The 20,210-nt window shown below is 48.9% G+C and overlaps 1 protein-coding gene across 6 annotated transcripts in view; it reads right to left on the bottom strand.

Moving 5' to 3' along the window:
• HIP1R (huntingtin interacting protein 1 related) overlaps positions 1-20,210 on the bottom strand; it is a 57,164-nt gene that overhangs the window by 17,807 nt on the left and 19,147 nt on the right. For 2 of the 6 annotated variants that reach the window (XM_044989968.1, XM_044989971.1), the window contains exons 2-15: positions 13,169-13,232; positions 12,282-12,424; positions 10,551-10,607; positions 9,599-9,679; positions 9,287-9,363; positions 7,561-7,622; positions 5,646-5,786; positions 3,656-3,713; positions 3,469-3,544; positions 2,361-2,498; positions 1,550-1,608; positions 1,395-1,467; positions 765-948; positions 159-247 (exon numbers count right to left, since the gene is read on the bottom strand). In XM_044989968.1, coding sequence (XP_044845903.1) covers positions 159-247; positions 765-948; positions 1,395-1,467; positions 1,550-1,608; positions 2,361-2,498; positions 3,469-3,544; positions 3,656-3,713; positions 5,646-5,786; positions 7,561-7,622; positions 9,287-9,363; positions 9,599-9,679; positions 10,551-10,607; positions 12,282-12,424; positions 13,169-13,232 — 1,302 coding nt within the window. Of the gene's footprint in view, positions 1-158; positions 248-764; positions 949-1,394; positions 1,468-1,549; positions 1,609-2,360; positions 2,499-3,468; positions 3,545-3,655; positions 3,714-5,645; positions 5,787-7,560; positions 7,623-9,286; positions 9,364-9,598; positions 9,680-10,550; positions 10,608-12,281; positions 12,425-13,168; positions 13,233-13,774; positions 13,799-14,733; positions 14,777-18,591; positions 18,607-19,649; positions 19,674-20,210 lie in introns of those variants that run through there. The other 4 variants (XM_044989970.1, XM_044989972.1, XM_044989969.1 and 1 more) reach the window with 4 other exon arrangements.

Genomic DNA, 20,210 nt, shown 5'->3' with positions numbered 1-20,210 from the left:
GAGGCTGCAGGGACGGACAGAAAAGAGGCCAGGGCTAGACAGGCAGTGGCAGCAGGGGAGTGGAACAGGGAGAGAAAAATATACAAGCTGATTTCTGTGACGCCCTCTGGCTCCGCTAAAGCCCTAGCAATCCTGTAGCCACATGAGCCAGCCCTCACCTTTCGCAGCAGCTCTGCATGCGTGTTGATGAGCTCGCTGTGTTTCTCTTTCAGCTTGGCGTAGCGCATTTCCGTGGCGCTGGCTTTCTCTGGCAGAGACAAGAACATTCCCAGTGTCAGTTACACCCAGGAACTCCACGCTCTGCACCCTGGCGACTCAGTACTAACCAGCCTTCTAACCCACAGCTACTCACACACCCAGGGGAAAAGAACAGCAGAGGCTAGTTGTGAAGTATCATAGAATATCAGGGTTGGAAGGGACCTCAGGAGGTCACCTAGTCCAACCCTAGTTGCTAAACACAGGGGCATCCTCTTAAGCAGTTCGAGCCAGTTTGTTCCCATCACTTTGACATAAGCAGCTAATGGCATTTCCCTTCAAAATATCTGGTCAAACACACTGCAGCTCCCCATAGCGACACTGCAGGGTTTGGAGCTGTTCCTGACCAAGCAATGAATGGCTACAGGGAACATCCTCTCCACAAGGGACAGACCCAACACCACAGCCCTGGATTCAGCCACCCATGGGCATCAAAGGTTTATTTAAGGTCTAGGCCCCTCGGCTCACACTCTCCTTCTCTCTCTGGAGTCTCTGACGCTGCCACCTACTTTCAGCTTCAACGTAAAGCCCCTGCGTTCGGCTGCTCTCCAGCTGTGCCCTCTGCAGTCGCTCCACCTCATCCCGGAGCTGTTCGTTATCCACCAGAGCTTTCTGCTTTTGTTTCCGTTGCTCCTCCAGCTCAGCCTCCAGGCTGTTGATCTGGGCCTTGAGCTGCGTGATGTACCGCTGAGCCTACAGACACAGGCACCTGCAGTTACCCACCCGATTCAGCGAGCCTGGCACGGACTGAGCATAGGGCTGGGGGCCAGGCACTCCTGAGTGCTAGGGGTGGCTTTGACAATGACTCTGACAATGGCCTGCCCTGGATTCCCCAGAGTCTACATTGGCCTGTGAAGTCCTCAGCTAATATGCTAACACACACAATCTGACATGGGATCTCTGGGAATGGCCACTAGATCCTACTGGAGAGGAATATATTTTTCTAACAGCAAAATTCTCTTCTCCCCAGTACATTGAGACACCCAACTGGTGACAATATTCAGCAAATGGATTCCAGGCCTGTCATCCAGCTGTGGTAATCTGGAAAGTTCTAACATGAGAGGACACAGTGCAGTGGCAGGGGACAGGAACTGGGTTCTTCCTCCTCCACCCCAGCTCACCGCAGCACCAGGCTTTACCTCCAGTTTAATTTTCTCTAGCTCAGCCCGAAGCAAGTCCACTTCTTTCTTTAGGTTTTCGATTTGGAGATCCCTGGGAATAAAGAATGAGCCTCGTTACTAGCCCAGAAAGCAGCAGCTCCCTCCGAGCATCAGCTGACCGCCGTCCCCCTCACCTGTCATCCCGAACGCCATTGGGGGGGCCGAAGGTCTGTTCAAATATATCCGACACGTTCTGCAAAAGAAAGATGGCACCCAAGTTAGGGCTCAGCCCTTCAAAGTGTCTGACAGGGGTTGGCCTAAGTCAGATTAGGCCTCGATCGCCTGGAAACCAGTCACAGCAAGTCTGGGAAGGCGGCCAGGTTTGCCAGAGACAACCGTTGCAAGAAGCCCAATATCCTGGCTGTGGGCGAGAGCCCAATTCATGCCACTTACTCCCTACTGAGGCTCATCCACCCCAACAGCTTCCATGACAAATCAAGGCTCTCAGATTGCAATGATGTGAAAAAAATATCCCCATGGTCCTTGAAAACATTGTTAAACATCAGTGTCCTTCCACATTAGAAGGCAAGGAGCTTTCTAAATCCCTGGGTCTGCATCCCATCGACTTCCCTGCCCTTCCCAAATCCTGACACCCAGCCCAGCCGTATTATACCGAATGATGCCTAGCCTCAGCTGTAACCAGCTGTTCAAAACAAGGAGCAGGCAGCCATGTGGGAGGAGAGGAAGAGTCCTGACCAAGGTTGTCCAGGGAGACTAACAAGGCCAAGACTTCAGCACAGCTACACAGATTGCCGGAAATACTGCAGAAGTTACTGTACGGAGTGCAAAGAAGAGCGTGTGGCTCGCTCCAATTCCATTTTTAAGCAACGCTCCTAGTGTTCAGTGCCTTGGAATGGAGATTAACACAGACCGTTAGCACCCTAGACAGACTTTGGTTTTCTTGCCTTTCCAAGACACCCCTGAGAAGAATCTCTGAGCTCCCACCTGCTGTTCCACTGGAGGAGCCGTACTGATCTCGATTAAGTTTTCTGGTTCTTCGTCTTCAGGGGCCTCCTCGGGGATGACAACCACCGGTTTCACGTGCTCTGCCAGGGCAGACGCCCGCAAGAAGTTAGGGGGGCTCTGTCAAGACAACAGAAAACCAAACATGTTTCACCTGGTTGTGGTGAACTGAACTGAACAGGGCACCCAGAGTACAGCCCCAGTGGGGGTGAGCACATTGATAGATCAGGAGGGTACCAGGAACCATCATGACTATGTTCTGTTAGTGCTTCAGCACCTCAGGGTATGAGAGAACACAAGATAGTTGTCCAGTGGTTCTCACTCTATGGCCCATGGGCCACTGACATCCGCAGAGCCATTCCTGATGATCTCTGGAATTGAACACTTTGAGAACCAGGCAGCAGGGCCAGATCCAACGAGTGTTTCGCTCTCACTTACAGAGTGGCCTGCAGAGTGAAAAAAGGGGGGAACCCCTAAAGTGGACAACTCTCTCCCTGCTGGTTTTCCATGGTGCCTGTTGTACTGCTGCCTTCCTTTGAAAGTCGATGGGAACAAGACACACTTTCAATGTCTGGCATCATGCCGGCCATTGGATCAGCCAACCCTCCCTCTCTCTGAACGTGGAGCCAATCAAGGAAATTCATTGCTGAAGCTGAAGACTTCAGACCATTGAAATAAAGAGACTGCAGGACACAGGACACACTCCCTGCATTGCTGTGAGCACCTTGCGATAGGCCGTCGTTACAGGGAGAATTAACGCTCAAGCGAGGCACCTTTAGCTCTGAATTTCCTTGCTCCTGGACTTTGAGGTGCATTTGGACACCTGGAGAGCCATGAGTTGCCCCTAGGCAACTGAGATCGACAGGGTTACCCGTTTTCTACCCTGAAGCGCCTGGCTTGGGTTGCTGCCAAGCCTTCTTGTTTCAGAGCCCTCACTACGGCACACTGCTTCCCAGGCACCGCATGCACATAATAGACTGCAAGGCCTTTGGGGCAGGGACTCCGTTTCTGGGTATTCTGTAAAGTGTCGTGTATGTTTCTGGTTTCGTGTCAAAAGACATCAGCATGCAGTAAGGAAAGCGGATGGTACCTCTGGCAGCCTCGGGATCTGGATGAGCCGCTTGAAGTACAACATGTCTGAAGCCCTTTTAAAGAAGTTTTTGAGGCTAGAGAGAAGAAAACGAAAATCATTAAAATGGGAGTAGTGGGAGCCTTGGTGAATGGAGCATTCAGAACAGCTGCGAGTCACTGCCCCGCACTAGGGCGCCCTTCGTTACCTGCGGAACTGCTCGTGGAACCGGTCTCGGTGACCTTGCAGCGTATCAGCTGGCAGACCTAGAACAGTCGAGGAGATAAAGGAATTACCAGCCCAGCCTGATAAACACAGCAGGTGCTAAGTCAGCGCACAGAGCACAGTACCACTCAATGCTTCAGCTGGGAAAGGACCTTTCCATACACCTGATCCAACTAGCTGGAAGAAACTGCCCATGAAATACTGGGTGAGAAAGAGACCTCTGAACACTCCGGAGAAAATGTACTAAAATGTGATCTGACCACAAACTACTTTAAAAAAAAATCTAGGTAGGGTCAAGGGGCTAAAGCCAGTCCCCAGACGTTGCTGCAGTTTAGTTACTGATGCCTCAATGGGAATCCAACCTGTTGCCTGTCAGATGAAAGTGACACAGGAATTCTGCTGTGTTCCACCCCAGCTGTGGCTGCAGCTGTTGCTAGATCTCTTTTACATCTCATGGGACACTGGAAGGCTTAGCTAGCGAGTGCTTGTGAATCACATTGGGCTAGTCAGGGGGAAGTTACTCTCAGAGTCCAGAGTGTTCAAGAAATGTACATTTCATTACGTTTGTCCATAAAAGCTTGGCCTGGAAATTAGGAATGCAGGGTGGGAGATGGCCATTTGTGTTTCAGCCAAGCTCAATTTGATCTTTTAATCCAAGTGGGAAGCATGATGCTGAAAGGAGACGGGGCTCTGACCCTCTCACATTTCCTGGGAATGTCGAATACTCGGGTTCCCAACCTCCAGGTGAAATCAAACCCTTCCTCGCTGCTCCCTTGAGAACCAGTAACAAAGCATGTACTGCAAACAAGGGAACTAGTCAAAAAGTCAGCAGTGGAAACAAGTGGACTACAGTCCACAATCAGAGCGTGTACTTTATAAACCTTCCATACACACAGCCAAGCCTGATAGTGTTACTGAGCTGCAGGGATACGAAAACTGAAAGCTGATTGCCGGGAAAGGTGCTCTGGGATTAAAGTGTATCTTTACAGTGGGGGAAGGGCCTTTAAAAGGCATAGGAATGACTTGCTCGGCTCAGAACCGTCACATGCAGATCACGGCTTTAACTCTGGCGGCAAGAGGAAACTGAAGCTTGGCCCATGAAATCAAGCAAATGGCCTCGGTGAGAGACCATCACGAAGGGAGAGGTTTGCAAAATGCACCATGGGGCACTTAGTTATCTTAAGCCAACACTTGGGCTTTAATAACGTAGCTGGCACCCAGCCGCCGGGGGAGAAGGAGAGATTAATGGCTCAGGTAAGGGATTGTATATTAGCAATCACCTACCAAGGCTCAGTGACAGCCAGCGGAGCCCGCTCCAGCCTAGAACCATCTTGAAATGCAGCCATTGCTGGAAGAGTTCCAGCTGTTTCCTGACTATGGTGCACCGGGATTTTTACTTCCAGAACCGTATTCTAACACCAAGCAATAGGCGCCCTATGCGCCTGTCCCCACCAGCCAGAAAATTCATGTGAGAGCCCTGCTAACCCCTGGGCTGTCAGCCAGCACGGGTCTGGTCTCAGAATGGACAGGGCCTGAAACAACAGACTCATCGATTCCAAGGGCAGACGGGACCATTAGCTCACCTGGTCTGACCTCCACAGAACTGCACCCAGTTCCCCACGGCCCCTGCTTGCACAGGGTAGTGCACTGAATTAGATATTCAGCCACCCAGTGTCCGGCACTGTCAGAAAGGCTGGGGTGGAGGAAGGGGCAAGGGGCCTGAACGTGTTTTGCAGTGTAGTGAGGTGAAAGGTGCCAAGCTACTGAAGGCATTTCAGTGCCGCAGACAAAGCCAGCTCGGTGTTCTAAACATGAAGCTGTTGCAGGCTGGCACCTGTTAATGGCTTTAACCCAGCACCCAGGGTAGCTGAACTGCCACAGGTGCAGTGGTGTCTGCAAGCAGCAGATGCGACAGCGAGTTCAGACGCCAGAGGGGCAGAGCTTCAGGAAATCGTGCACAGCGGGTGACTCACAGGCGTGGAGCTTGAACATTAACTGGACGGTGTAGTGATAGAGGTGGCTGCAGTCCTGGATCACCTGGATGAGAGGAGCCAGCCTGCACTGAACAGACGACATCTGAGACACGGCCATGGCGGTGTTGAGCTGTCTGAGAACTGCAGGAGGAAGCGGGGTTAGGACTCTGCAATGGTTTCATCCAGTAGGAGATACAGTTAAATACAGGCTGCCCAGGGGCATGTTCAGGCAGGACAGAAGCGTCTCACTGACAGGCTGCTCCCAAGAGAGGAAGAACAGCCTCCTGGTTAAGATACCAGGCTGGGACGCAGGAGCTCTGGCTTCTAATACTGGGCAGATCACAGACAACTCCTGCCTGCGTCTATCTACTGCTACCAGGCAGAATCGAATCGGGACCAGGAGGCGAGACCTGCACAGATGAAGCCTTTACCCAGTGTCAGGTTACAGTGTGACATGTTAAAAGCCACTGCAGTGCAGCTGGGGTGGCTAGCGAGATCTTGGATGAGATAGGTACAGATTGGTGTCATTCTGGGGAAGCAGCATACGGTAATTCTGACTGAGCCTGCAGCTGGAGCCCTAGTGTCTTTGTTTACTCAACTTGCCATTGGGCAGAGTGGAGTGTGCTACCTGGATTACAAAGCTTTATAATAACTACAAAGTCCATATCTCTACCTGCCACAAGGGGACTGAACTCTTGGTTCACATGCAAGGCCAGTGCAGCTGAACTAGACTAGTGGGAGCAAAGCAGCTGCCCCTCCTTGTGATCAGAACTTTCAGAGCTCTTCTCAGAGTCACTTATGAACTACCTGGGTTCTCTCCAGGGGCTGCTTGGCACCGAGCACTTGAGGTTAAAGATACTGAGACCGAGATGGGCAGAACCTCTTTAGCTTTTATTCTCAATGTAAGACACCTGTTCTGTCACACCCATCCACCTGCTCAGATATCTCGCCTCAAGCAGCAGCCAATATTTGATGCTACAAAAGGAAGAGGGGGCAGGTAAACAATTGTGAAAGGGGATGAGAACAGAGGGGGTATAAGATTCCCTCCTGCTCCATGCTGGAATTGTCTCATGCCCTGGCCATGAGACTGGATTGCCATTACTGTAGATTTTGTAACACCATGTCGTCAACGGTCAGAAAATTCTTCCTTTCTTTTACAGAAATCCAGCCAGAATATTCAACTTCGACTTCCTCTATGTTCAGATTCAAGTATTTGTGACTATAAAATGGCAGTTTTAATTTCCACCCCCCAGCATAATTGGATCATTTACAACCATCTTGGAGGAGACAGTAAGAGAATCAAGTGTTTTTAGTCACTCGGGAAGTGAAGACCATTAGAATATATTACATTTCCTGCCCCCTCTCCAGCTGCACGTTCCTGGCTGGTTAAAAAAATAAAAAACAAAAATTTTAAGTCATCAAAAATTCTTTCAGAATGAGACTAGGCAAGTAACTAAAAGCAGCCCTCGCTGTTTCCACTTGCCGAGTCCTTCAGCTCTCAAAGAGGACATTTCAGAAAGGGAAATGAATATTTATAAAGAATACATTACTGACTGCAGTCTCCAGTTTATGGGAATAAAAGCTTTGCGGAATGCATGTAATTAACATCTTTGTATCAATGAGCAATAAAAATACATCTTTTCCCAGCACTACCACACATGGTTTGTCATCGTTCAGAGCCAATATAGGTTTGCTACAAGCAGTCAGAATGTTAAATATCTTCCCCAAATTGGCCTGTTTAGACAGTTGTGTTTATAAGCAAGCAAACAAAGCTGAAAGACTACTTTAAACCTATGGAGCTCATTATTAGATGAGAAAAGACGAGCTCTTCACTTGATTACTGACTGAGACGAGAAACTAACATCAGCCTGGAGAAAATACCCCAAACAGTAGAGGACAGGGTCACATTGCTTACCTGACTCTGTGAGTTTGAGTTCACAGTCCATGTAATCAAACATTTCGACTGTGAGCTGAAAGCTGAAAAAACAAAATCCCCCCCATCACGTTACACGAAGAGCAAGGTCAGGATCAGCGTAGAAACCCTTATTAAAAAAGATGCTGAAGCATTGTACAGCACAGTATTGTAAGGCACCTTCACAACACTGTCAGCTGCACTGTTCCGACCACAGCTCCAGTCATTTCTTTTTACTATCGGCACACCGTGCCAGGGTAGCAAGCAGGCTATACATACAAACCGAACTGCCAGCCAGCAAGTGAGAGGATTACTACAGTACCAGAGAAACTCTTGGTAATACTGCAGTAACAGTGCAACATGATACGCTACTTGCCCTGGGTTTCCATTGTGTTTGGGGGCCATGACCATAGGGTGCTGTCTTAAGTTTAGTCCTGCAGTGTTGTCATCGGGAGGGGACACATTCCTGCAATGCTAACACACAAAACTTCCTTCCTCTCTCATCCCTGGAGAAGCCCTTATTACTACAGCACTGTGTGCCCTTTCGTCAGAAAATACTGAAGCACTCCACAGTAAAGGCCATCAACCACGGTGGTAACACAGAGGAAGGTGCATGTTTGGGGCCAGGACCATCGAATGCTGTAATCTCTTCCCCCCCCAGGACCGGTGCACTGTACTGTTCTATTATCACCCGTTAGGCACTGCCGTTAGGACCCAAGATGCTGCAGAGGGCCAACATGTCCATGGAGAGAGAAGCAGATTCTTCCCCCTTACCCCATCCCGCTCGTGAATCGGACTATCAGCCCCCCCTGCTGTGCAACAGGGTCAGCCCCCTCCTTATAGCACGCAAGTCACTTCCTGAGGGTTCCCAGCCAGAATGAGATGAGGCTGGGAGTGGAGCCACTGGGCTATTTTTCATTGCATTCTGGTGCACACAGAATAAGCGAATGTCAGCCATTGGCCCCTAGGGACTTCTGGGAAGCAGCTATCTGGGCGTTCTTACCACGGGGTCCTGGCTGCCATCTGCCTAACAAATGGGCTTTGGTATCGGGATCACAGAAGTCAGAGGTAGAGAGGTGGAATGTCCCTATTGGGCCATCTAGGCAAACCCTCCCACCCCAGCTTGTTCCTGACCGGGTCTTTACCACAGCTCTGTCCAGTCTTGAGACAAGGAAAGGGGCTTCCACCACTACCCTTTGGAAAGCATCTAACAGATCTGACTGTTTCCTGATGTGCTGCTTAAGATGACAGAACTTTGGGGCCTGCTTTTCAGAGGTGCCGAACACTCAGGACTCCAATAAGAGCTGCAGGTACTCAGGTCCTCTGAAAATCAGGCCTTTGCTTATTTGCACTTTGGCCCATGGCTGGAAGGGTTGGCTGATGTGGACTGAGGCTGAAGTTCTCTGCAGGAGGAGTATCATCAGCATTTACACTCAGCACCATCTTACCACTTATAAATGATGAACAACAGTCTTGCTCACAGCTCACGCAGCACTCCGCAAAGGTGCTTCAGTGCAAAGATGCTGTTTGCCTCGCTCAGATTTATGATGCATTTTATGGCTATATCAGTCTAATAAAATAAGCTGGCCTCTTTCTCCAACACAGAGCACTTTGAACTTTAATGTGGAGTATTTCATTAGCAGGATGCACCATTTACATTAATGGTGCTCAGGACAAAGAGAGTCATTATGCTTTGTAGAAGGTTTTAAATACCTAAAAGGAAACTTACATGTTATTCACATCTGTCCCAGCAGCCTTTTCTAGCACCTCATCCGTCACTTCTAGGCCTGGGGGAAAGTCAGGATGCTTCAAAAAGAAAAGTCTTCATAAATTCAGTAATATTTTTATGGCAGGTCCCACACCTCCACTCCAGACACATAGGTACATTCAAGCTAAGATCCCTGCTCAATCATGGCTCTTCCTAATCTTGTATTCACACCTGCTCTCAGAACAGTGTGAATTCAACAAATAAGAGAAAGAGAACAGCAGCTTTGTAGCAAAAATCTGTCAAAATTTCAGGGAGGGTGGGAGATGGAATTACCTTTAGGTGAAAGGATATCTTGGTGAGTAGAAGTTTGGTATAAATATTCACAAGCTGCCCATATCTGTCATGCAAGTGCCCCTGCCAAGGAATATCAGGAAAACATTACAAAACTTGTGGGTGACACTAAACATTCATCATTACACTCAGCTGAACAGGACTCAGCCAACAAAGAGGCGAGTGTCTCCAATCTTTGGCCCAGATTTTCCGTGGGTATAAACAGGCGCAGCTCCGTTGAAGTCAAATGAGCGCCACTGATTTCTGCCACCTGAGGATCTGGCCTCCAAAGGACCAGGAAGAAAAATGTAATTGTGGGCACAGTAGGGCGGGACCTCCCATGCCTCTAAATACAACTCTCATTCACAAACAGAACTGCATTTCTAGTCTCATCAGGAAGAAGAAATCACTGGTTCAGTTCCAAAGGGTAAATCACTTCCAATCCCCTGCCGAAGGTAGAAAAGACTTTCATTTTATTCATGATCCAAACGTGAGAAGAATATGGACAAGTTCCAATTTAGGCAATTGCATTTATCGCCTACCTACCCTCTCCCATCCCCTCCTACCACCCTTTGCAGTGTCAGTTAGATGCAACAGTCTCTCCCACCTCCTGTCCTAAACTCCCCTAGAGTTGCTGTGTAACACGCAGCTCCTGTGCGCCATTCACCCCTCAAGATGGCCGCACTTCAGCGGTAGGTGACGCAATCCTCGCTACTTAGGGATTACAGTTTAGGGATTATGAGCGTTAAGGTGATGTTTAATTATTTCTGTAGTACCCAACCACCACTCAAAAGCCTTCGTGCCACAGCACAGAACCCTTCAACGCCCCACTCAGAAACAAAGCATTCACCAACGGACACCCCCGTTCCCCGCACTGCACCAAAGGCCTCCCAGCTCTACCCCCTTTTCAATGTAAGGCTTTCAGTGGCCAGCACAGGCCATTGTTGCAACTCACCCACAGGTCTCCTGTCTCTCGGATATTACTCCGATATCTCTGACAGTCTTGAAGAACCTGTGGAAAAAGGCAGAGAGGTCAGACATACGAGGATCAAGACAAGCCTGCCCTGAACTGCCCCTCCCAGTCTACAACCCCCCTCTCATCCTCATCTGTTGCACCGTACAGATCTGGATTTGTCAGTTCCCCCTTTGCTGGCCTATTGTGAGGAAGCAACACAAGGAAATTCCAGGGGAAAATTTTAACTGGTTCAAAGTGGCAACAAGATTTTTGACTGGAGGGATGGATCTAATGGCTCCTGGTCCTCTAGCAGGAACCAGGAATGGATCCCATTTGTCCATAGAAGGTGGAGACTGAGCTGAAGTTTCAGTCTAAAAACAATGGAGCTGGTCCAAGAAAGAGGTGTGTACACTCTTAAAGGATCTGTTAGAGCACTTTAAACACAATGATGCTTTTTGGGAAGCAGGTCTAGTAATCAGAGTAGGGAACTAGGAGTCAGGAGACCCAGGTGCTAGTCCCACTTCTGCTTCTGTGACTTTGGGCCAGTTACAAACTCACTGTGACTCAGTTTCTCCAACTATGAGACAAGAACAATGACACCCACTTTCAAGAAGTGCTTTGAAATCTACCAGTTAAAAGCACTAGGCAAGTGCCTATGTATAATCATTATGATGGGGGACTGCTTTACTCAGGATTTACTAAATTGAATGTAGTGAAGATTAACAACATTTTTGGAAGCTTCACTGAATTGTTATCTAGCTAAGGGTTTTCCTAGGTGCCTTTCACCTTGGTACCCAAGTGCTGAGCTAGTGATCTAGGTGTTTAAAACCCAAAGCTCGAATATCTCTCAACCCAATCAGCCTAACACTAGCGTCGGTATCAGCCTCTGTGGTTAGCCTGCAAGCTGCCAGGAAGAAGCCTCCTCCCCAAGCTCACTGCTGCGTCCCAAACCTCTTGCATTAAACGTTAAAAATAGAGGGGTGGTAGTGGAACAGGAGACCCCAGCAAGGCCCTCAGCATTCACAGACGACACAGCTGATCGCAGCCGGGCCTCGCCAGTGAATTGTAGCCTTGTATTCGCTGGAGGGCCAGGCACCGATCTCCAGGAAGCGGCGCATGGAGTAGTGAGGGAGGAGAGCTCCGCAATACATGTGAGGTGAACATTAATGCTCCTCGCAGGAGGAGTGTGTTAATACGCTGCAGAGGAAATTAAGGGAGTTCAGCAGCAGAAACACATCAGTAAATGCTGCAGCCCACGAAGGCTTCCTTAAGCACAGACGAACTTGCACCCGCTGCCCAGACTGTAAAATGTTGCTGGACCAGCCAGACACGCTTTCTCCTATTTCTGATACCTCTCCTCCCTCTGACTTTTTAAATGCCTCGCCAGGTTTCCGCCAGCTTGGTGAAGTAGGGCACATGCTCATCTATGACGGTGGAAAGTTCTGCCCTCCCACCAGCCAGCAAGAGGCAACAGAGTTACCCTCTCCTATGCACTCAGAGTCTAACCTACAGCCCCAGCAACTGGGAGCCAAGAGTCCTGGGTTCTGCTACCGGCTCTGCCACTGACTTGCCATGTGCTGTCCGGCAAGTCACTTCAACTTTCTGTGCCTCAGTTTCCCTCTCTGCCAGATGGGGAGCCTCCTTCATGAGGGGCTTCGAAAGGTACGGATGAGACACGCTCTATGAATGCAGAGTACATGAGCATTAAGCGGAAGGGAAGGAGCCACTTACATTAGGATGCCCGTCTCTCAGGACTTTGTGCAGAACGTGGCAGAACTTCCAGCTGAGGATGGAGCTGCTGGGCAGGGGGAGGCCAATAGCGTAGGACCAGAAAGTAAATGCTCCTTTCTCATGGTGAGTTCCCAAGATAATCCCTTTCCAGACGTCAAGGCTAATTGAACAGGTAGAAACTCAGGGCAGCCATTCCAATCAGACACGCTCATTATCTAAGTCTCCTTTATCTCAATCAGCTTCTCATTACGACTCTCGCCTCATTAAAAGAGCCAGGGTTTGAGTAACACAAATCACGAATTTATGTTACATTTTATTTTTACAAAGGGCTTCCAGCGGGACCCTGGTGTGATGGCACACCAAAAGGATGGCCTGGGAATGGAGTGTGTTGCAGGCGGCGGGACATCCAAGTGCAGCCCCATGTCCCTGCAAGCAATGGAAAGAGCAGAACTGCCTCACCCCCTCTGTACCCAGCTCCCGCTCTTTGTCAGCGAGTGGCTGAAAATGATTTTATGTTATATTTCTCCCTGTGCTGCACGTTTACTGATCACAGCAAAGACCCTGGAACATGTAACATGCCATCTCACATCAAACCAAGGGTCTGTCAAGTCCAGTGTCCTCCCCGCAGCTGCAACCTATGACTCAGAGGAAGGCATATCTCCTCCCGACCTGCCCCACTCCCCAAAAACCCCCATCATCTATTGGCAAATTCCTGTCTGATCCCCAGGGCAATTAAAAGACACCCTGAAGTATGAGATCTAATTGGGAATTGCGTGATGATGTGTAGAGAAACTTGGCCATGAGATTACAAAGCTCCTTTTGAAAACTGGCCACAGTACTGGCCTCTGAGAAGCAGGGGTCACTGTCTTTGCTAAGGAAAAGGATACTGCGGGCATGTTTCTCTTTCACTGGCGCTTCCTGTGTATTGATGGCTTTGCTGATGCTCATAGCCTGTGTGGGGAGAAAACAGTAGACGTCAGAGGCAGAATCAGCACAATCCTTTACTGCCAAACATTGTTAGTCCATAAAAATCTCAGGCACCAGGTCTGTTTCTAGATCCTCCTTGTCATTCACTAGACACTGCCTGGCCATATGGAGCATTTGATAATGCTCCTAGTTTATAAAGCACCTTTCATTTCAAACATGCATTCCAACTAGTCAGCCTTAGACTATCTCTAGGCAAGGAGTATCCTCACCCCACTGTACAGATGGAAGGTCGGAGCAGGCAAGTGACTTGTCCGAAGGCCCAGGACGTATTAAGTGATAGAGCCAGGATTAGAACTCAGCACCTCCCGTCTCCCAACCCTGTGCTCAGCCTCCTGTAAGGTCTCACGTTTAACAAGTTCCTTGGTTATAGTCTGAAAAGAGAGCCTCTCGGACCTGAGACCCACGACGCCTCGTGCCTTGACATCCAAGCACTAAGTTCTCAGTGTTCCCTTTATCAGTGACATCAAGAGTTGCTCAGGACACATATCAAATGATTTCTTTTGTACCTGCTAGCAATACAGCCTCCTCTTTGTATCTGACAACCATCTTGAGTCTTGCCTTGTACATCACTGACCAGATTGATTCTAGCATTTGAATTTGGGAGTCAAATTGATGAGAGCAATTGATATTCTCCATGGCTGCTATGATCCTAGTAAATACACGGACTGCATTTTCTCAGCAATAACTCAGATAGATGTCTACAGAGCAAACACGCATAACAGCAAAATGCCAATTTCAGAGCTGTTTATCTAACCATAACAAGCCTTTGAAATGTTTATTTCTTTTCACACAGTAGGTGATATTTTATTGGATCAACTTCTGTTGGCGAAAGAAACAAGCTTTCGAGCTACCCACAGCTCTTCTTTTCACAGCTTTGATGGCATTTCCCTTTATGTCTCCTTACATCAATCTCTCGTCAGATCTCCTTTTGTAGTTTGTACTCCTAAAATTTGGAAAACAGGCCACAAATAAATATGGGATTAGCCGCTGCCACACCCATTCCAAAGAACTCAAAGTGTAGGGCAACGTGATTAAAGTAGCAGCAAAATGGTATGAGAGTGATGCTGATTGCAGTCTTTATTAGGTGGGTAAACTATGCCTTAAGAGTCTAAACACTTTCAACATGCCCCAATCTAAATCACACAGTTCTACTCTGAAGACTGACCCTATGAACAATGCCATCCATTTGCATTGGCTCTCAGTGGCTCCAAATCAAGATATACTTGTCTACAACTACAGATCCGCCCCCCCCACCCAATTCCAAGTCCTGCAAACTCATCCAGGGGTCCGAGCATGCAAGCTGGGCTTTCCTCCTTCTTGCATGACCAATAAAAGGCTCAGCAGGCTGAATTCCAGCCTCAGCCAAATCTGTGTAACCTCATTGTCTTCAGTGGATTTGCATAGGTGTAACTGCCCAACCCTGTAATTAGATCTTGGTGAACAATCCTCCCAGTGGTGCACATACCAGAACAGACTCCTGCTTTGCCGGGCTAACAGAGGTAAAGCCTTGTTATACCATCCACAGTGCGCAGGCAGGATACCGCAGCCTCACCGGGAGTAGGCCTGGTGAATATTAAGATGCCAATTTTACATTGTCAGGAGAGAGCTGCACTTTAAATGCATTATGATCCTAAGGGGCTGATCACATAAAGAACAAGCTTTCTAGTCATAAGCAGAGCAGCCATAAAACAGCCAGATTGAAAACATTCCTGTAACTCTGATTCTTATCAGCGTTTCCTCCTGTTTCCTCTGGGAGTTTCCGCCTGTTGTCTCAGAGCGTCAACACAATGGCAAACGCTAGGCTGTGGTTTTGCACCACGGATGGATTTTCCGGAAAGGAGGCGCATTGATCTAGCATCAAGACACCTATGACTTGAGCTGCGATCCCAAAATGAGAGAGCGGCATCTCAACACACACTGCATTCTCCAGCCCTTAGCCCCGCAAGGGCAAAAGGTTATTTTGTGTCTGGGGAAGAAGGAATGTGAATGGGGAATCTGGCTAACCAGATGAAGAGGTGAAACACTTGTCAGGAGAAACATCAGATGCACCATCCACTGCAAAGACTGAAACACTCAGCATAAATCTAGTCATAGCCAAGGCCCAGTCCCAGTCCCACTCACAACCCCACCCAACCCCGATCAGCATTTCTTGAGCCATTTAGTTTGACCCTAAACCCTATTTCACAGACCCCCAACGTTAAACATTTCAATGTGCTGCAGATTTTTGGGCTGACAAAATATAACTGTGGGAGGAGCAGCTCTGCAGGCTTCACCACAAAATCCCACCGACTGGATTCTCTCCTGCCCTGGAGAGACTGGAACGGGGGCAGCCTCTGTGGCCATTCAGTCTCTAGGCTGTGCTGAAACTGTCAACAAGAACCCGTTTGTGTGAACTGGGGCAATGACTTCTAGGACGTGAGAGACGCCTGATAAGATCTGTCCTTGTTAACTGGCTTCTAGCCTTAGGCCATGTCTTCCCTCAGAGTTCACTCAGGTGATCAGCGCTCAAGTCCAGCCTGGGTGTGAGCGGCCACACTGCCAACCAGACTCAAATTACTGTGTCCCCCACGCTGGTGCTGCGCTCACTGTGCAAGGCCCTAGGATTTCTGGGGTCATAGCTCATGGTTCTTAGCACGGCAGTAAGACGAGTAGCTCTGTGATTCTTTCCCAGTGACTTGTGGGAGAACGTGTCTATCTCCCTGGGCACATGGGGTGGGGAGATGAACTGCGGGAAGGCACTGGAGGAATTTCAGCTCTCAGATGGGTTAGCCTGTGTCCTCACCACAAAGCGGTCAGGTTAACCAGCCCAAGCATAAGCAGCATTTGAGTGTTAGCCTATAACCCAGGGCAGACCAGCTAGTCCGGGTCGAAAGCATCACCACATTCAGGTAAGAGTGTTGTGTGTGAACGAGAGCGGAGCTAGGAGGTAATACCAAGGAAGAGTCCAAGTTAACTCTGCAGTGAAGACAAGCCCTTAAGTTTCTCACATCACTGTTGTAAGAGAGGCTGCACTAGGAGTCCTAAAACCACACTCCAAGCCTACACAACACACACACACACACCACCTCCCTGCCCCCGACACACACACCACCTTCCTGCCCCCGACACACACACCATCTCTTACTTGTAATAGGAGCTGGGAGAATGCAGTGAGAGAGGAGAGGAGCCCTGCTACAACACACAGAACCACTCAGTCTCTAAAGCGGCCATTACATGATGCAGAGAGGAGAACCAGGAAACCACAGGACAAAAGTGATACATTGAGAGGTGGCACATGTGACCCCACTACTCAGCTAGAGAGATGAGACCCTTCACATCTCTACAGAGGGAAATGTGTAACACACTGACCCAGACCAATGGATCACACACACCCTCTGGACAGAGGAAACTCACCCCATGTAGTCTCAAAACAGTTCACATCCCAGAAGAACCCCACTCATGTGATGGGTGCCATCTTGGCCAACCCTGGGAACTGAAGCAGGGAACTCCAGGGCTAAAAGCATGAGGCTACAGTTCAAGCTAAAAAACCAGACCTTCAAGCCGAGTGCTTCCCCTGTGGATGGGGCACAGGGGGAGGACAAGTACACACACAGACCCCGACCAGCGGGTTAAACAAGCTTAGTTAAAAACCCCAAATATGGGCCAGCTTCCCCTAAAGGCTGTAGAACACAAGAGAAAATTCAAGTTGACTGTTCGGATGCTTTTAGAGACTTGTTAATACTAATCTTTGTATGTCCCTCAGGGGATCACAATTTCCTCCCAGGGGGAACAGAATTAATCTCCAAAGCTGGCACTGCCTTTAAGTCTATGATGTTATATTCCACATCTGCTAAGGTTGGATCTGCATGTTTGAGGGTCTCCAGGAAACATATGGCGTTTGAAGTTATTATTGTCCCACAGCCCTCACCATGTAGAGTCCTCATTCAATTTCTACATGCCTGACCTCATTTCATACAGAAGTCTATTGTGCCATCAATTCACTTAGATTCTAAGAACCAATGCTGCAGCTGAACTGTATAAATTAATGAAGACATCTCTACTCAGAATGATATACTATTGGTTAATTGTGCCTCATGTTTAACGGTACAACAACCTGTAAGACTTCCAAATACAATTCAGAAAAATCCCTGGATGTTATGGTCATCCTAAACATCTCATTTTTACATATTCCATTTAGTGAAAACAGTTGTGCTTTGCTTTGTCCGGTATCACTACGCACTACTCCATCCTGCCTGTGAAACCTGGATTATACAATGATCTTTGCTAATGACTGAGAAACCCAGCCTCGGATCTCTCAGTTAAGACAGCGCTTTACTGTTTTGCTTTGATCACTTAGTATATTGTATGTGCTACCTACAGATCTCTTCCCTGTCTCTTCATGGATAAAGTCTCAGGAGTTAGTGTATGATAAAGTATATATTTAAAAAATAAACTCTATTTGTCTGGGTTGATGGTATAAGGCATATACTCTCCAGCATCTTCTGTCATCTTGGGAGTTAGGTGTATTTTTTAACTGTGATGCTGTACTCATCCCTCTGAGGTATACAGCTACTGAATAACTAACTTTCATATATCCTCTTTGGAATGGAACAATTAAAGATGATCATGATTTTTGAAAAACCTAAAAAAAAATAAAAAAAAAAAATCTCTCAAACACACACTATACAATGCAACCAGTGAGTTTAAGGGCTGCTTGACACTGAAAACTGATATGGACATAGGTATGTCTCTCCCATCGCAGCAGTGTCTACCCTGTAGTGCCGCTGCAGCACTTTAAGAGTACACATACCATAAGACAAGACAGAGTGAGAATCTCTCTGCTTACAGAGCACACACAAAAAAGGTATCCTTTTGTAGGAGAAAAGGTGGACCTCTGTTTACTTTTCTAGAAGAGAGGAAATCTCTCTCCCGTAAGTTTTCAATAGACACCAATCATCTTAGTGTCAAGGGGCAGACCACAGCAGAAAAGGGGATCAGAATGGATTCTGCTTGTCATCCTGGAGTTCAGCCAGTGAAACCGTTTGCCTCCTGCCCAGCTGTTTTGTTCTATTCAAGTTCTTGTGCTGTGCCCATCACCACAGTATCTGGGCATGATGGGGAAGGCTTTTGCAGAAGGGCAAGAAGCCAGATGGCCTAGAGCTCATTCCAGTCTCCTGTCAGGATATGCCACAGGGTAGGATGCAGCACCAAGAACGCCTGGTCTGTGAACGTTTCATCCTGCTTTCTGCGTTCTCAATAAACACAGCTGTGTTAGTGGGTCACGAGGTGACTCTGAGGCAGGCTGGTTCCACCTTGCTAAGGCCCTTGAAGATCAGGACCATACCTGTGGATTAGGCCCAGGAGCAAACAGGGGAGCAGAGGGCACAGTGACAGGAGCGCTCAGGAGACGTGCAGCATGTGGCAGCCCAACATGGAGTTCTTGGTTAGCTCCGGCTAGCAGGCCTAAGTAGAGTGAATTACAGTGTCTGTGTCCTGAGGCAGGAAAGGAATGGCTACTAGGGCAAGGGGAGTGGCCATGTCTTCTGGCCGTCTGAAGGTGGCAGCGGCCACAGGAGGGGGCTACATTGCTATTGCTCTCTGGTTATCGAGGGGCAGAGATGAATCCTCCACCACCTCAAGGCTGCAGATACTACTTCGACAAGCAGACGGCAGATGCCTTCCCAGGAGAACCATAGCCAGCTCCCTGGCATCTTTCCCTCTCCCTCCCAGCACTACTTATGCATGCCCTGGATTACACTCCATCCATCCAGCCACTTGTTTTCCCATTCATCTCTCTTGGAGAACACAATGGGGTGTGCATACGCCACACCAGAGTAGGGAGACAACGGGTTCAATTCCAGCAGGAAAGGCCAGGCTCCAAGGCCTGCCCACCTTCTAGAACCAGGAGGCAGGGAAGGGGCCCAGCAGACCCTTCCCCCCTCTACTCTCAGCCCTGACTGAGCAGCCTAAGGCCTGGACTCTGCCTGAGGACACCAGGCAGGTTCTCCTCAGGGTTCTGGTGACAGTGGAGCCTGTAGCGTTGTCCAGCTACTCCCAGGAGCGGCATGGGCCCTGCAGGACTCCAGAGGTGAGAGCAAAGAACAGCAGAGGGAGCCCAAAAAGCAGTCAGGAGGGACATATGAGTCAAACGCCCCAGGCAGACATACTGGGAGGTCTGATGTGGAAGGAAATATCAATTGTATAACCCAATCCTTCCACCACGTTGACCAGAGTAATGGACCAGCCAACTGCCATGGGGACCAGCCAGCTCAGCAGATGGGCCTGAGCCACAGGGTTTGGATTCAGATCAGAACTTCCCCAACTTTGGGGGGGTTCTGGATCTGAGGTTTTGGTTCAGGCCCATAGGGAAATGAGAGTCAACCACAAAGATCTGAATTTTACCAGAGTCCAGGGGCATTCGGGTTAGGGCCCATCTCCAAGTTAAGTAGCTCACTAGGGAAGTGGCTGGATTGTCACAGGATTGTTCCCTGTCAGGAGGAGGCCGCATCCCCCTTGCCCCCACAACTGATATAAAGGTGAGATCTGTTGGGTGAACAAGCTCATTTGACCACTTACTCCCCACTTCTCTCTCATGTTCTCCTTCAGAACAGGACCATTAAAGGCTGCTGCCCAGCTCCTCAGACAGGCACGCCCAGGACACAGACATTAACTAACTGATTTAGAAACAGAGTTTAGCAGTGGGGCACTTAAAACCCAGCTGTCCAGGGCTCCTAAGGAAGCATTTCAGGCTTTGGCTACACTTACACTTCAAAGCGCTGCCGCGGCAGCGCTTTGAAGCGCTAAGTGTAGTCAAAGCGCCAGCGCTGGGAGAAAGCTCTCCCAGCGCTGTCCGTACTCCACCTCCCTGTGGGGAATAACGGACAGCGCTGGGAGCCGCGCTCCCAGCGCTGGGGCTTTGACCACACTGGCGCTTTGCAGCGCCGCAATTTGTAGCGCTGGAGA

Source organism: Mauremys mutica, chromosome 16 (assembly GCF_020497125.1).
Source record: "Mauremys mutica isolate MM-2020 ecotype Southern chromosome 16, ASM2049712v1, whole genome shotgun sequence".
NCBI lineage: Eukaryota > Metazoa > Chordata > Testudines > Geoemydidae > Mauremys > Mauremys mutica.
This window is presented reverse-complemented; position numbering and strand designations above follow the sequence as displayed.